Source organism: Thermobia domestica, chromosome 9, assembly GCF_964235325.1.
Source record: "Thermobia domestica chromosome 9, izTheDome1.hap1.1, whole genome shotgun sequence".
In the NCBI taxonomy this organism is placed as follows: domain Eukaryota; kingdom Metazoa; phylum Arthropoda; class Insecta; order Zygentoma; family Lepismatidae; genus Thermobia; species Thermobia domestica.
The window spans coordinates 70,255,776-70,271,578 of NC_137462.1; the positions used below are offsets into that span (position 1 = coordinate 70,255,776).

At 37.1% G+C, this 15,803-nt stretch overlaps 1 protein-coding gene across 5 annotated transcripts in view; it reads left to right on the top strand.

Moving 5' to 3' along the window:
* The window catches only part of LOC145694727 (uncharacterized), a 137,369-nt gene that overhangs the window by 8,018 nt on the left and 113,548 nt on the right, over positions 1 to 15,803 (top strand). For 4 of the 5 annotated variants that reach the window (XM_081771290.1, XM_081771285.1, XM_081771284.1 and 1 more), the window contains exon 2: positions 3,916 to 4,304. In XM_081771290.1, coding sequence (XP_081627416.1) covers positions 4,122 to 4,304 — 183 coding nt within the window. In that variant the 5' untranslated portion in view covers positions 3,916 to 4,121. Of the gene's footprint in view, positions 1 to 3,915; positions 4,305 to 15,803 lie in introns of those variants that run through there. The other variant, XM_081771287.1, reaches the window with a different exon arrangement.

Below are 15,803 nucleotides of genomic sequence, written 5' to 3' on the forward strand. Positions count from 1 at the left end.
CTAAATATTAGTTATGCCTTTACTCATAAATTTCAAGCTCTTCTCAGATAAAAAAAAAAAAAAAAAGATTTTTTTTAGAAAAACTAAACATTTATAAGAAAAACTTCTCCCAAAATACTTTTCTAAGTATTTTGATTTCAGTATAAAATGGTCTTCAAGGTTGTATCCGGAAGAATATTGCTGAATATACAAACGAAACGAAATATTTTTTATGCCTGTACTCATAAACTTCAAGCTCCTCCCAAATAAAAATTAGGGATTTTTAGAAAAATCAAACATTCATAGAAACCTCTCCCAAATACTTTTCTAAATCCCTTACTGATTATTCCTGTCAAATGGTATTTAAGGTTGAATCCGGAAGATTGTTTCTAAGTCATTGCACAGCTACAGTATAACAGAAATGTGGAAGTACGCACTGACATATATATTGAAAAACATAAGTTTAATTATGTGCTAGAAGCTAGAGTACTAAGCTCTAAGAAATGAAACACGGATGACTAAAAAGAAATTATCTAGAGAAGAAAAACATTGTCGATAACTCAGAAGTTCAAATAAAGTTAAATGACCTTTAAAACTGCCCTCAAATACTGTGTACTTTATGTTCACTTTAATTCATAAAACATGTGCTCCATCTATCAAGATGGTAAATTCCAGAGCGAAATATGGCATATAGGTCATGAAATCTTATTAACTTTGGAGTATACTATAAGAAAGCTGTCTAAATAGAAAAATCACGAAAATGAAAAAAAGCCAAAATTTCCAAAATTCTATTTTTTTTTTATCAAAAAAGCCGGCTTTTTTTGCATCTCTAAGTTAGTCAATTTTCAGACAGAATGTACCAGTCAACGCAACATCAATGCTCAGTTCCTTTTTTAAATGAAGAATCAGTCATAACATATTGTGTGGTTATTAAAGTAATGTTTATGAAATATGAACAGGAATAAATACTACTTGTGGACTTTTTGCGAAATGATTTTTACCGCATTATAGAATGAAATTATATATTCAATTGTAAATTATTTATTAATTAAACAAGACAAAATCAGCTGAACAGTTTTCGAGCAAATTGTCCAGAAAAGAGAACTATCCCCAAGAAGAATTATTTATTGTAGGTTTTTACTTAATGAAACATATATTTGTAAAAATTAACAAAATTACCTGAGTCGTTTTTGAAAAAATCGTCCGTGGAAAACTCACTCCTGAGTGTAATCTACCCCTTGTGAATTCTTTAATGAAAAATAATTTATACAGAGTGGCTAAGATAAAAGAGACCACGTGTGATACTGAACATAAAATGTACAGCTTTCTGAATGTTGTTATTACTTAACGTTAGTGCGGTGCTCGAGCGGTTGTTAGTGATCAGTGCTGCGTTGTTAGTAGTCAATTTGAAGCTTGTTGTGTTTGTGAATACAGTTCTGCAGAATACCTCTTTCAATCGAACAAAGAGAGTTTGCTGTTGAAACTTATTTTGCATATAAATCGTTTAAAACGGTACATGAAAGGTTCACGATAAAATATCCAGAGACAGTTGCTCCTGCAAAAAGTGTTGTTCAGAAATTGATCACTAAATTTAGAGCAACAGGTTCAATCGCTAACGCCAAACCTAACCGTGCAAAGACAGTTTGTTCGCCGGAAAATATAAAACGTGATCAAGAGACTATTATAAGAAGTCCACGGAAATCAACTAGACGTGTATCCTCCCAACTAAATATCAAACAAACGTCATACCAGAACATGTTGAAGCAGCTACATATGCGAGCGTACAAAGTAAGGGTCATGCAAACATTACGACCTGTGGATTACGCACAACACCAACATTATTGTGAATGGTTGCTTACCCGTATCTGAATCCAAATCTTCACTTCATGACATGAAGCATGGTTTCACCTTAGCGGGTACGTAAACTCCCAAACACACACTATTGTGTCAACAGACTATCCCAGGGAACACTTGAGGTGCCTCTGCATGATTTGAAAATAGGCGTTTGGTTGCAGTTTCAGGCCAACGGATTGTAGGTTCCACTTTCTTTAATAACAACATGAACTCTCAGGTGTATGTAACGGAATTGTTGAAACCATTCATAGCGCAGCTAACGTAGGAAGAACGAGAGTATGCATTTTTCCAGCAAGATGGCGCTACGGTGCATACTTTAGGTTTTCTATGTCATACGTCCGTAAAACTTTCGTACAGTTTCCACAGGTTCATGGCCTCCCAGATCGCCTGATTTGTCTTTCTGAGATTTTTATTTGTAGGATAATTTAAAGGGTAAAGTCTACAGTAATAATCCACATGCAGGTGAAGAGTTGAAAACAAACATGCTCAATGCAATTGCGAATATCACACCAAATGAATCGGCAAAAGTTTCCAGAAACATGTTGAGACGTGGTGAACTGTATATCGAAGTTCATGGTGAACATTTTGAGCACCTCCTATGAACTGTTTACCTATTGAATGTTCAGTACGTTGTTCTTGATAATAATGCATTGCTTCATAATAATAATTGATTATTCTGTAATTTGTATTTACAATAAACGAGAGTTATAAGGCCTCTCTTATCTTCGCCACCCTGTACCATATTATAGGTTTCTTAATGGAATATTTATTTATGAAATATAAACAAAATTGTCTGAATCGTTTTTGGGAAAATCGCCGAAAAAATCACCCAAGAGTAAACTATGCCTTCTGGAGTTTTTCCACAGAAATGACATATACAGTAATATAGAGTTGGCAATAAATTATTGATTTATGGAGAATAAACAAAATCGTTCCAGCCGTTTAAAAAAAAAAAAAATCACTTATTTTCACTCTCCAGTAAACCACCCTTAATTTTTCTACCCCCCTTCCGAAGAATCATTTTATAACCTTAAGTTTAAAATTTGATCTCCATACGTTCAATAGTATGCCCTCTAGGCGAATGGACGACAGGCATAGAAAAATCACTTTTTCGGTATGTAGGAATTATGAAACGCATAAATTCGTTGAAATCTCGAATTGGATTTTCTTACGATCAATGTACTTTATTCTCTTCTATCATCTCTCGAAAGTAAAATGATCGAGAACTTCTCGATTTAGTCAGTCGAGATTTATGTCAATCTGTAATAAAAGCCAGATCTGTATTTAAGACAGTTTATTTTAGTATTGTTATCAAGAGATTCTTATCCATAATTCTTAATGCATTCGCGTGTATTTATATAATGGATTGGCTTTTATTTACGAGAGTTTACTGTGATTCTAGCTAAGCTTGTTCTTTACTTTCATTTATCCAAAACATAATACTTAAATGAATGTTATTGAATTATGGATAATACAGATCGGAATATTTTGGATCCCAGTGTTTACAATTTCGTGTGGAGTGTTGTACAGTATGGGGCGGAAACGTGGACATTATGTAAAGGTGACGAAAATCGACTGGAAGCCTTCGAAATGTGGGTGTGGAGAAGAATGGAAAGAATTAGTTGGGCCGAGCGGAAAACGAATGAGAGAGTGTTAGAAATGGTGGGCGAGAAAAGAACACTTTTAGATATTATTAGGAAGAGGAAGAGAAACTGGTTGGGACATTGCCTAAGAAGAGATTGTATCATGAGAGACATCCTAGAGGGTATGGTGGCGGGAAAGAGAGGGAGGGGGCGAAGGAGACTACAATTAATGGATTATATTAAAACAGAAAGATCATACGCGAAGACGAAAAGGTTAGCGGAGGACCGTGGAGCATGGAAGCTTCTCAGCTGCGGCAAGTGACCTGCCAATAAAGGCAGAATACCTATGATGATGATGATTATGTGTTTTCAATGTTTACATATATTATTAAAATGGTACAGTATCCAAAATATTTACACTTTCATTTGTAGAATAATCAAGCAATTCTCTTTATAGTAGTTTAGATTATACATGGTCATTTCTTTTTTATATTTGCAGGTCCGACTTCTTCATATAAAGGACGGCTTTTAAATGTTTACTTGCTTCTTACGTGTGTACATAAGTATATGACCTAAACTGAAATAGGTCGTTGTGATAATTTTTTGAACTATTTATGACTTTCTGCATCGTTAACCTCGCGTAAAAAGTGTGATTAACCTATCAGGGCTTGAATGATAGTTATTTTTAGAGTATAATTTGCTACAATGAGTGCTTCAGATACGCGAGCTGTCCCAGTACTTCCAGGGCAAGACCCTCACCATAAAACGACTGTTTTGCCACCATTAACTTCACAATATCCTCAGTGGAGCAGGGCTGGAAAACTAGAAATGACACGTTATCCACCATCATTCCCCGATGGCGATGGATTTTCTTTAACAAGCGACAAGGTAAGTTTATATATATATATTGGCATATTACATTTTTATATATATATTACATGTTGGTAGTATTCGATAAAGTAATTACTCCCTTTTCGTATATTTACCTTTTATGCAGAGGATTTTTCAGAGTCGCCAACTGCTAACGAAACATTGTTGGAAAACCATCGTGAGAGCCAACCTGGAGGAGAATAATGCAGTGACACACATAGCATAGGACTTGCGTATAAAGCTACCTTTCTACCAGGAGTGGTACGAACAATAAGAGTAAAAGATCCAATTAAAAATGTGCAAGCTTCCACTTTCTTTAATCATTAAACAATATTTTATGGTAGTTTCTTTATTCTATTATTATTATTATTTCCTTTCGATTTGAGATCTCTCTGGGGTTGTGGTCGGATTTGGCTAAGACTGTTTGTTCTTTGTTGTGTATTTTGGTTATTGAGGAGCTTTTACCATCCTGCCTGCTGATAGTACAAGATCTTACAAAATACGGATGAGCTTTTGTTGAATGTTTAGCTTACTGAGTTCTGTCGTCAGAGTGCTTGATATATTTTCTGTGGCAGATATTAAGAGTGTGGTTACAGATTCTTGTTTCTACATGTCTTTAATTTCAATTGCAGGTCAGTGTACTTTCATTTCTGCATATTTCTTCTGCAGGTTGTTATTTGATGATATAGGAAAATCTGTTACGCTTGATTTTTTTGTTTTTGCCTAGTATACAATATCTGGACTATCGCAGTTCTACCTGTGATTATGGATCTATCCTAGTGTCCAGTGATTAAAGAAAGTAGCTTGAAGCTTTTGTTTTCCATGACAGGGTGGAATTTATATTTGTAATGTGGTAATTTTTGTCTACAAGACGATTGTGCAGTGCAGGCCAGGGATTCAATTGTATCCGTTGTTCCTAGAAGGTGTTCACATTTCAGGATGCATATTACCGGAAAATAGTTTTCGGAAATATTGCATCCTGAATTGCTTGACGGAAACGGATGAATGATCTTGGCCTCTAAAATTTATTTAATGTATTGGTCACTAGTGAGGTTTTCCTCATTGCGTAGCAACCGAGATCGTGTGGTGTATCCAGTGACAGTTCACGTATGACATCTGCTGTTCGACCGCTGTAGTGTTCGACTGCGCTTACCACGATACTATCTAACGCGTATGCATGATCAGTGTAGGACAGGTTCAAATAGGATCCATCCTAAAACACTCACCACACAAATGATGGCGCGCTTATTGTAACCTAAGATTTTAAGATTCTGGGTCACTAGAAGATGACGCAAAGGCTTGAGTCCCGGTAAAGCATAAACCCGATGCCGTCGATGCAACAAGTCTACTGCACTTGTTACCATGCTGTAGCGCCGAGCTGATACTTAGGACAACATTACACGTGCGTCTTGGCCATGTGGACAAGATATCTGTCATCTCATTCCTCGATCCATCGACCGATCATCACTATGTACAGGTCTCGTTTGTCCATTGCTTCCACACATGCATCACTGTCCTCACCATACTCTGTATGCGCACCAATTTCGCAGTATGGGAAACCTCTTCCCATAATTCGACTTTGCGGTCCAGTTCGTGCGAGACATAGTGACGCTGTCCCACACGTTTTGTGTTCGCTAGTGTACGCTTCACTACATAAGTGCTATGAAAACTTTCTTCACGCGATACTACTACAAAGACCGTACCGAGGATGTTATGAGTCATACGGATGCATCTTCCCACTGAAATTGTAATTGTTCGTATGTCATATGTTTTTAAGTTTGGAAGCATTTCCGACATTTCTTCTTGATGTGGCAGTTTTCTCAGGCAGCAATGAATATTCATTGTCTTGTGAGCCGATGCCAATTTTTTTTCCCCATAGGCGGATCATTCAATGTTCAATAAGAAAGTTTTAATAACACATCATGTGAGAACTGGCAATGTACACTCATGTCCAAAATTATTGTCGCATGTCTATAACTGTCTTTTTGCATGAATATAATTTGATAATGATTTTGCAGTGTACTTTTAATACTAATATTATGTGTATAATCGGGAAATGTATATTTGTGGTAAATTTCATAGGAAAAGAATTATAAATACGAAAATTAGAATGAGTAAAATAAAATGTTGCTAAATGGATAAGAAAATTTTATTTTCGTTTTATTGTTCTTATTTACTGCTCTTTTGACATGAAATTTGCCACATACATGTCTTTACCGATTATGCACATACTAACATTATAAGAAATACCTGGCGAATTCGTTATCAAATTATATTCCTACAACAACATATTTATAGACATGCGACAATAATTTTGGACATGAGTGTACATGGTATGTATGTACGCAAAATGAATTATTTCCACTTCCTTAAAAGAAATATCTTTTGAAAATTCTAATCCGAGCTCTTAGTGGTGATCAGTATTCTTGTAATTCTTGATCTCGTGGCTATGGTAATTCTAGTGGGAAGTGGGGAATGAAAAGGAGGTTTAGAACTTCTATATAGAAACCCAGGAATAAGGCGTTGGGAGCCGGCAAACCATCCACGAATCACTAAGTTCAATGTATGCATCTGACCAACCATAACCCCATCGTAGGTTATATCGCCAGAAAGATTATTATTAAGCCATGACATTTGCATGTAATTTTAGTTGTTGCAATGCACTGTTTTTTTGTGTTATAACTGTGAGCTATAATGAGTGTCTTTATAAGTAAAATAATAAGTTACCTTAAATTCTACACAAGGTAAATGAGATACTGCAGATGTGTACCGTCAGTGTGTGTATGTTTATGTACATATACATTGACAACTAAAATATGGGGCTCCGAGAATCCCCATATGACCGTACAGTTGTCAGTGTTAACTTTTCGGCAATCATAAAACCAGTATTTACATACTTTTCAGATAGCCCTAAAGTTAATGTGTGATGTGGTCTGCTGATAGATGGAGTGATGGAATCATTTTTCTTTGCTAAACTATTACAAGCACTACATAACAGGACAAGTGAGAAACAAAATGAAATGAAATTTCTAGCTTTACCTCCCACGATTATGCCCTTTAGGCTAAAGGAAACGGATGATGAAGGACGATAAAAGATAATTTTAAAAATGGTGGAATGAGAATGTATTAGGAAAAGGGAGAATCCCGAGAAAACCCACGAACATGATGTTGTCCACCACAGACTTGGCCTAAGATCGGATCAGAAGGCCCCTAGCATCAGAAATAAGTACTGTACTACTGAGCCAACGTAACTATAAGGGGCGATCAGCTGAAACCTGTTCGTTCCATGTATTATTGGTATAGTCTGTAGGAGATATTGTTTGTTTAATAGTGTGTAATGGCTGATGTCCCTGTGTGTGTGTGGTGTAGGAATGTTGTTGATACGTGTTTCCGTTTTGCATTATAATGAGTGAAAGATGGCGTTCAAGATCCCCAATCAGTCCAAACAGGACCAACGTGCCGTCATCCAGTTTCTGAGTGCCGAAGGTTGTTAACCAGATGAAGTGTTCCGACGTATGAAAGACGTGTATGGTGATGCATGCGTCTCCAAAATAACAGTGGTGGACTGGGCCAGAATGTTTCGGAAGGGGCGTGAACAAACCACAGATTATCCCCGTCCTGGTCAAGCCCGTGTTGTTGCCACAGAAGAAATGCGTGGAAAGGTGAATACGGCTGTAGCTGCGGATAGACGCATTAGTATTCAATCCATAGCTTGTGACTTTCACATCTTTGGACCTCTAAAGAAGGCATTGAAAGGTCAGAGATTTCAGTTGAGTTTCAGAACGTTGTGCGTGATTGGTTTGATAGTCAGCCGTCCAAATTTTACATGGACGGCATTTGTAAGTTAGTGACACAGTGGGACAAGTGTCTCAATGCCCATGGTGACTTCTGAACAATATTTTTACTGCACACTAACCATAGACGCCTCTAGATAGTGTACAAGTTTTCGCTCGAAATAAAATTTATTTAATGAATTATGACCACTGAACGGGTTTCAGGTGATCGCCCCTTATACAAGAACATATTAGAATAATTTGTAATTCTACAAATCAAAAATATTCTCAGTATGATAGTGCACCTCCCCACGAGATGTCTAGTTCATTTCCCAGAGCGTTGGATCGAACAAAACGGTTCAAACCATGGCCACTTCGTTCCCGTGGTATAACTTAATGTGATTTCTTTCTGTGGGATATTATTTGTAGAAAATGTGAGATCACTTTGTACAAGACAGTGATAACATCGAAATTAATGCAGCCTTTGATCGTGTAACGCATGACATCTTCCACTGTACATGTATGGAATTGGTATTAGACTATCGTTTGGACAACCTAGAGCAACTAATGGTCTGCATGCAGAGACATATTAACTAAATAAGTATATTTCTAAATGTGTGCAGCAATAAATCTCTCGCGATACACCAGATATGCTTGACAGAACTTAAGCCTCTTACAGAAAGAATTCTGTAAACAATGATGTGACTCGAAGTCATTTAGACAGATTTTTTTTTTCTTCTTTCAAAATTTTCACTTAAATCCCGAAGAAGTATAAGACAACTCTGGTGCCTCAGTGGCTGACAGATGTCTTGCAGGTTTAATTTGAAGTTATATAACATTTTGGTTGGATAGAATAGGTAAAGTGCTATAAGAGAGGAAATGTGTGATCTCATATCCAATATTTCAGAATAGCTTTACATTCTTGTAATTTTACTTCGTAATATAGGATATCAATAATCGAGACATACACAGTAAGTTTAAAGGAAATGTTACTGACACACCTAATAAGTATAAATAATACAAATATCCACAAAGTGTGTATATGCATGCTGGTGCATAAAACCTGTTGGAACTTTCAGATCTATAATAATGTATTTATAATACGATACCATTTACTATCATATACAGGTTGCTCATTTTTACTGGAATATGTATTAATGGAAATCGCACATAATAAAATAACGAGTATAACGCTACCCAGATAATATATAAAGGAAAAATACTGCATCGCTTCAATAGCGAAAGATTCAAGCCGTAATTTTTACGTCTCGTTTGTTTTTCCCGTGATAAGTTACTTTTGACGTTATGTACTGTTTTTCCTCGCTTACCTAAACAGTAGGGAAACGGAGAGAGACTTCGAAAAAAGCAATTGGAATCAGAAATAGGCAACGACAAAATTCGTTCTTTTTCGAGTTATGAAGCGCTGGAAGTATGGAGAAAACAATTGTATCCTTCTAACTAACCGTAGATGTGATGCGACTTGGTACTGTTATATATACCGGGTACGTCAAAAAATATATATATGTACATATACTTTGAACTGTCATAGAAAATTTATTTTCCAACCTACAAGGTTAAATTAGTAGGAAAAATAAGGCTACGGTTTGAAAAATAAATGTACTTTCTGAACAAACTGAGTGTTCCAAATGGTGGTTAAAGTAAATGTTCAAAATTGTGACCTTCAGCACCTTACATTTCTTAGTACGAGTAAAGACTGCTACTGTACTTCACACCAAGGTTTCCAGTGATATTTCTGCGCACCGTTTAGATCTAATCCCAAAGTGTGTCCAATTAGGGGTTTATGACGGTACCTTTCATCTTTTACTGTGTCGAATAAGATAAAATCAGCGGTGTAAGATCTGGAAAGCATGCAGGAAACTCGATTGATACCCTACGTCCTACCCATTGCGCTGGTACAGTTTGATCCAGGTATGCTCGCACATCCCTATCATAGTATGACAGGGCACCAGCTTGTTGGTAATAAAATTATCGTTGCCATACATTGTATAAATGGCAAGGAAAATTGAATCACTAAATATTGTTAGGTACGAGACCATCAAAACAGAAAGTTCCAGCTGAGGATTCAGCGGTTGTGCCCGTGCGAGGTCTCCCTAATCAACATTTCTGTACATCACACACACCTCCATGAACCTTGAATTTGTCTCGTAGACGTATAATGATTACTCTTGAAGGTGGATCAGTCTCATATTCACACTTCCATTGTCTGTGAACCGCAGCAACATTCTCAAACTTCTAGTACCACTTAATAACCTGCTTCCGCTGTTCAAATCTCAATCGTCAGTCCGCTGTGTTTATTTACTCTTTTGCCATTAACTGGGTTGCACAGCTAGACCGACGATTCTGCTGCCACTTGGTGAGAATACAACATTAATTTTTTCCCCAAATTTAACCTTGAAGCTGGAAAATTAATTTTCTGACAGTTAAAACTATGTATACTTTTTTTCTTCTTTCTTCTTTTTCACCCGGTATATGATCTGCTCTATTGAAAGATCCATATTTCAGGACTGTACAGAACTGTGTAAGGGTATGAGTAGTCCCCGGGAGTTCTTACAAGGAATGGCACTAAATGAGGATTGGATGTAAATTAGTGTGTATGGAACGATGGGCCACAAAGAAGCAAATGTGTATGCGCATCATGTCGACATCTTGAACAGATGATTGCATATTTTAGGGGAGCTCTGTGAATTTTACAAGAATTACACTTATTAAAGGACATGCTTATAATCTCGTACTTATGAGAAGCTCTTATTGCAAAGTCGTATTGCGATTATGTACTGTGTACGCACTCCCAGTAAGCGGTAAATGCCACTCAAATATTATATAACAATCAAAATAACGCAGATTCACAGGTCTGTTTTAAATTAAACTTATGAACTAAACAAGGGGTTATGAGATATGAAAGAAATTACGCTTCTCGTTGATCACTCTTCCAGTAGAGTGGGAACTGCATGCTGTTCTCAGTATCTTTACTTATTAACTGATTTCGGAAGAAGGGACACCATTACGCTGCTGAAATGCGCGTTTTTCGATAGAGCGTAATATTATACCGACATTTATAGTGATATTATGCCACATCAACCTTACGACTTCTGGTATGGATAAAATTTATTGCTTAGAAAATGAATTTCGTAATATAATGAATCGAATACAGAAATTTCCTCCATAAATGGCATTCGTCCTTCATTGTTTACATTAATAAATGTTTTACTTGATGAAATATCTTAAATAAAGAAATTTAACCTATTAAAGGTGATAGCGCGTTTATCAACAAAAGGTAGTTTTTGTATTAAAGTTACCGTACTAAAACATAATCGGAGCAAACAGATCGTTGTCTATTCAGTTGTTTATTTTTTTAAAGTAGAAGTAGAGTTCAATTAAGTATTTACACCATCTATGGAAAATACTATTGTTTCTTACATGAAGAAATCCAGAGATATCTCTGTTAGAACTGACAGTCCGTCGAATTTGAACCTATTAACTTCTTGTGAGAGGCTGAAAGGGCTCTAGTTATTAATAAAATTAGATTGTTCAAAACTGTAAAAAACATTTTTATAACTTCATTTCTGGAACACTTGATTTCATTCCAGCCTCTTGTGAAGGAATTTCTTAAAGCATGGACTCTGGATCCTTGTTGCCTTTCTGACATTTGCGGCTGACTTAAATCAATTTTGAATTTGATTTTCTCAAAAAGCCGTATTTTTTCGGATTATGGTGAATGTATCTCTAAAGTTTTAATTTGAGATTAGTATGGAGTCATTTGTTATCAGAAGTTTTCATTCCAAACGTCGAGTTGAAAATCGCTATAATTTAGATCCTCCATATAAAACATCTCACGAAAAAATAAAGGTGCATTAAAATTAAATGAACAGCATACCATCATCATTATCATAGGTGTTCTGCCTTTATTGGCAGGTCACTCGGCGCAGCTGAGAAGCTTCCATGCTCCACTATCTTCCGCTAACCTCTTCGTCTTCTCGTATGATCTTCCTGTTTTTATATCGTCCATTAATTGTAGCCTCCTTCGCTCTTTCCCTCTCTTTCCTGCCACCATACCCTCTAGCACGTCCCTCATGATACAGTTTCTTCTCAGGCAATGTCCCGACCAGTTTCTCCTTCTCTTCTCAATAATACCTAAAAGTGTTCTTTTTTTCCCCCACCATTTCTAACACCCTTTCATTCGTTTTCCGCTCAACCCAACTATTTTTTCCATTCTTCTCCACACCCACATTTCGAAGGTTTCCACATATCACAGTATAAAAAAGTAACATTGATTAGATTTTTGTCCATATTTGGAAGTTCAAGTATTTTCTGGATACTGCTTACAACTTAGTTGGGAGTGACACGATTGTGACTACATCATTTTAGGATTTGAGATTTCTGGGCTCTCGACATCTAAGGCCATCTGGGCCAAAGGCGTCACGATTTTGAGAGATGACGTCACTCGGCGAGCACACTATCCGGGGATAGGAAAGGAAGAAAGATTGGGGAAGGAAGGAAGCAGCCTGGGACCTATAAGTTAGGTACCACGCCGGCATTTGCCTGGTGGGAATGAGGAAAACCTTATTCAGGGTGGCTGGCCTGAAAAGTATTTTACACTTTTTCGACCGAGAGCCCCCACCGGAAATCGAACCCGGGACCGCTCGCGCCGAAGGCGAGAGCATTAGCGACGACATCTTTTGTTAGACAAGGTGCATAGTCAGCCAATTGAGGTCACACAGTTAACCTTACATAGCACGTCCACTGTACGAATCCAGGGAACATATGAATATGCAAAAAATATAGATGTACCAGCTGAATAATGAAATGTCACTTTTACTTCATTTTGCTCTTCACCTTTTTCCAAAACATATGCCAACCCCACCTATTATAAATTGCAGTTATGTATGCACCTATATCTGGCAACACGAAAATACTCGGGCAAAAAGTTTGGAGTATCTGAAGCTGCAATGTTGCTGACTGGGTAAACTCTTTTTGACTGACAAATGTAAAATCCACCTTAGTTCCGATGCACACTCAGAAAGCTGCCAGCGTGTAAGAATTATATCATCATATGTATACATCTGCATGAATCAGCAAATTCATGCATCTGCATGAGTTCTGCTTCCACGTACAATACATGTCTAATGCTTCACAGTGAGGTAATCCACTATGTTTGTCAAGCACTTGGCGTCGTCAGGAATGAAGTGGAGTTGAGAGACAGTTTCATTTATCATTCAATTGATCTCCCTTTATATAGATGCTTTTTGCCTGCCCTCTCAGTTCCGAATACCGCTGCTGGACTCGCGGTGGTTGATGGGAAACTTGATAGGGAATGGACGGTAGACGTCTTCCCTCGCCAGAGATGGATGTGCACTGTATCGTCCTAACTTTTGTGTGAGTCCAGTGTTTCGTATGTTTTTGTATTTTAATAATTTTAAAATTGTATAAAAACATAAAATATTTTTAAAATTCGCACCATTTTATTTGTTTCTAGTTTTGAGTTTGTAAGTGTTGTACTTAGTTAATCTTTTTATTTTATTTTATTATTTTTTCGTATCGGTTATTATTATTGTTTCGAGACCATGTATTTTGTCTACTGGAATGAAGGTTGGGTGCGCCCTTCCCCCCCTCTCTCTCAACCACATTGGTTTAACACTTATCCTTCGCTGAGGGCGTGCTTATGGGATTGCTAGGGGAGTAGCGTTATTTCTTTTTATGAACGCCTCGGTGTGGTATTGCAGCAACCGCACGTCCTTTTTGTGTATAAATGTTAAAAATGAAAAACTCATCTGGGTAAAAAAATCGTTAACTTCGGGTCCGGACTTACTCTCTCCAAAAATGCCCAACTCAGATTTGAGCGAGACCGATGTTTTGTATTAAATAAGAGAAATAGTACTGAATCTAACTGCCCGAATGGTGTAAGGACCTTGTGCCATGTTCTAATAAATAATGTTATTACATATACAGCCAGACAGGTTAAAAAAAAATATGTAATGGCACGTTGTTGTTAGTAATAAATGATCAGAAACAAAGGAGAAGATACTCAAATTAGGTAAGATTGGAACACTTCACGTTTTAGAAGAGCCTCATTGACTACTAAATGTTAGCTGTGGAGTTGGAATCTCTTATGTTGGAATCTCTTAAACGCAAAAGGCGAGGAATTTAAATCTGATTTAGCACACTAGCATGTAGTTAAAATAGCTTGAATAAAAAGTAGAGTTCAGATGAACTGGTTCCAACACAATCCCTGGTTCTTATCTTCAGTTTTCCAACTTTTCCGGAATTCATGGAAACGGCATCAGGTAGTCGTTTCTCCTTCTCTATTCTTTGAGAAGGAGAAACGAATCTTAGAGCTAATGGTAGTTGAATGGAATTCCGCTACTAATACAAAACGTCGCATCAAGGAGACCGTTAATCTGACATACAGAGTCTCCGCATGTTGCTTGTTGTAATACACTAAAATTAACTCCGCCTCATAGTCATTCGCCATACATTTCTGGCATTAAGTTAAATCAGAATATATGTCGTCGTTGTAGTGACCCTATCTTCTCTGAAAGGAAAGCAAAATCTGCAGTATTCGCAAGACATCCTCGATTTCACTGAAACCGAACGTGGTGGATAATGAGTGGACGGTCGTAGACTCACAACGAAAGGTTTGATTTACACATTAACCTTTGCAGCTATACTGCTTTTACAAAGGAACCTGTAACGGCTTCAATATTCACCTTGAGAAATTAAGACAATTTATATAAAAGCACTCGCCAAGGATTATCTGCTTGCATAAGACGCATTTTTAGCCGACTTAGCCTTTTATTTTAAATTACATACTTTTCAGAAACTATAAGCATCATTGATGATCGAGCTGCTGGCGATATTGCCATCGGTGTATTGGATTAACCTCGTTTGTGATTTGCAAGTAGTTGCGGTGAATGTGTTCTTTCCTCGCCCAATTAAGATTTGCTCAATATACATTCCTTCAGGTTGCACTATTTGCTTCAGTTTCCACTAACTGAAATATTTATGGCAGCCGATCTGGCGTCGAGTTTGCTCAATCAGTTAAAAAAAGTACTATTCGTAGTGTACCTTCTTGGGTTCTAGAAACTAATCCTGCAGATATTGCCAGCAGTTTTGGTCGACACTTTTCTTCTCTTTCTGAACCTGCTCTATTCTGGTAAGTTCAGTTACTTTGGCATTCGTGCCGAGAGGAACCCGCTAAATTTTCATAGTTCTCATACTGAGAATTACAACTTTCCATTCACTGCGCTCTATTTTGACTCTGCTTTACGTGAGTCATCCAATGCTGCATCAGGAATTGATCATATTTACCTTATATGTTACACAGTGTCTCTCGGGATACACAGCTCACGTTATTACAGCTGTTCAATCGTATCTGAACAGAAGAGACTTTCCTACTTCGATGGCGTGAAGCTATTGTGCTTCCAATCTTAAAACAGAAATCTGCAATTACTGCCATAAGCTACAGACTCATTGCTCTTGAGAGTTGCGTCTGTGAGCTCTTTCAGCGCATGTTGAACAAGCGACTCGTCTGATATTTGGAGTTAAACTCTCTCTTGAGTAAATTTCAGTGTGGCTTTCGGTCAATCTGATCAACTAGTGACAAACTTACACAACTCGAAAGCAAGATTTAAGAAGCTTTCTTCCATTGCCATTATCTTGTTGCTGTATTTTCTCGATCTGATAGAGGCTTGTGCCACAACTTGGCATTATGAAATTTTAAAGCATC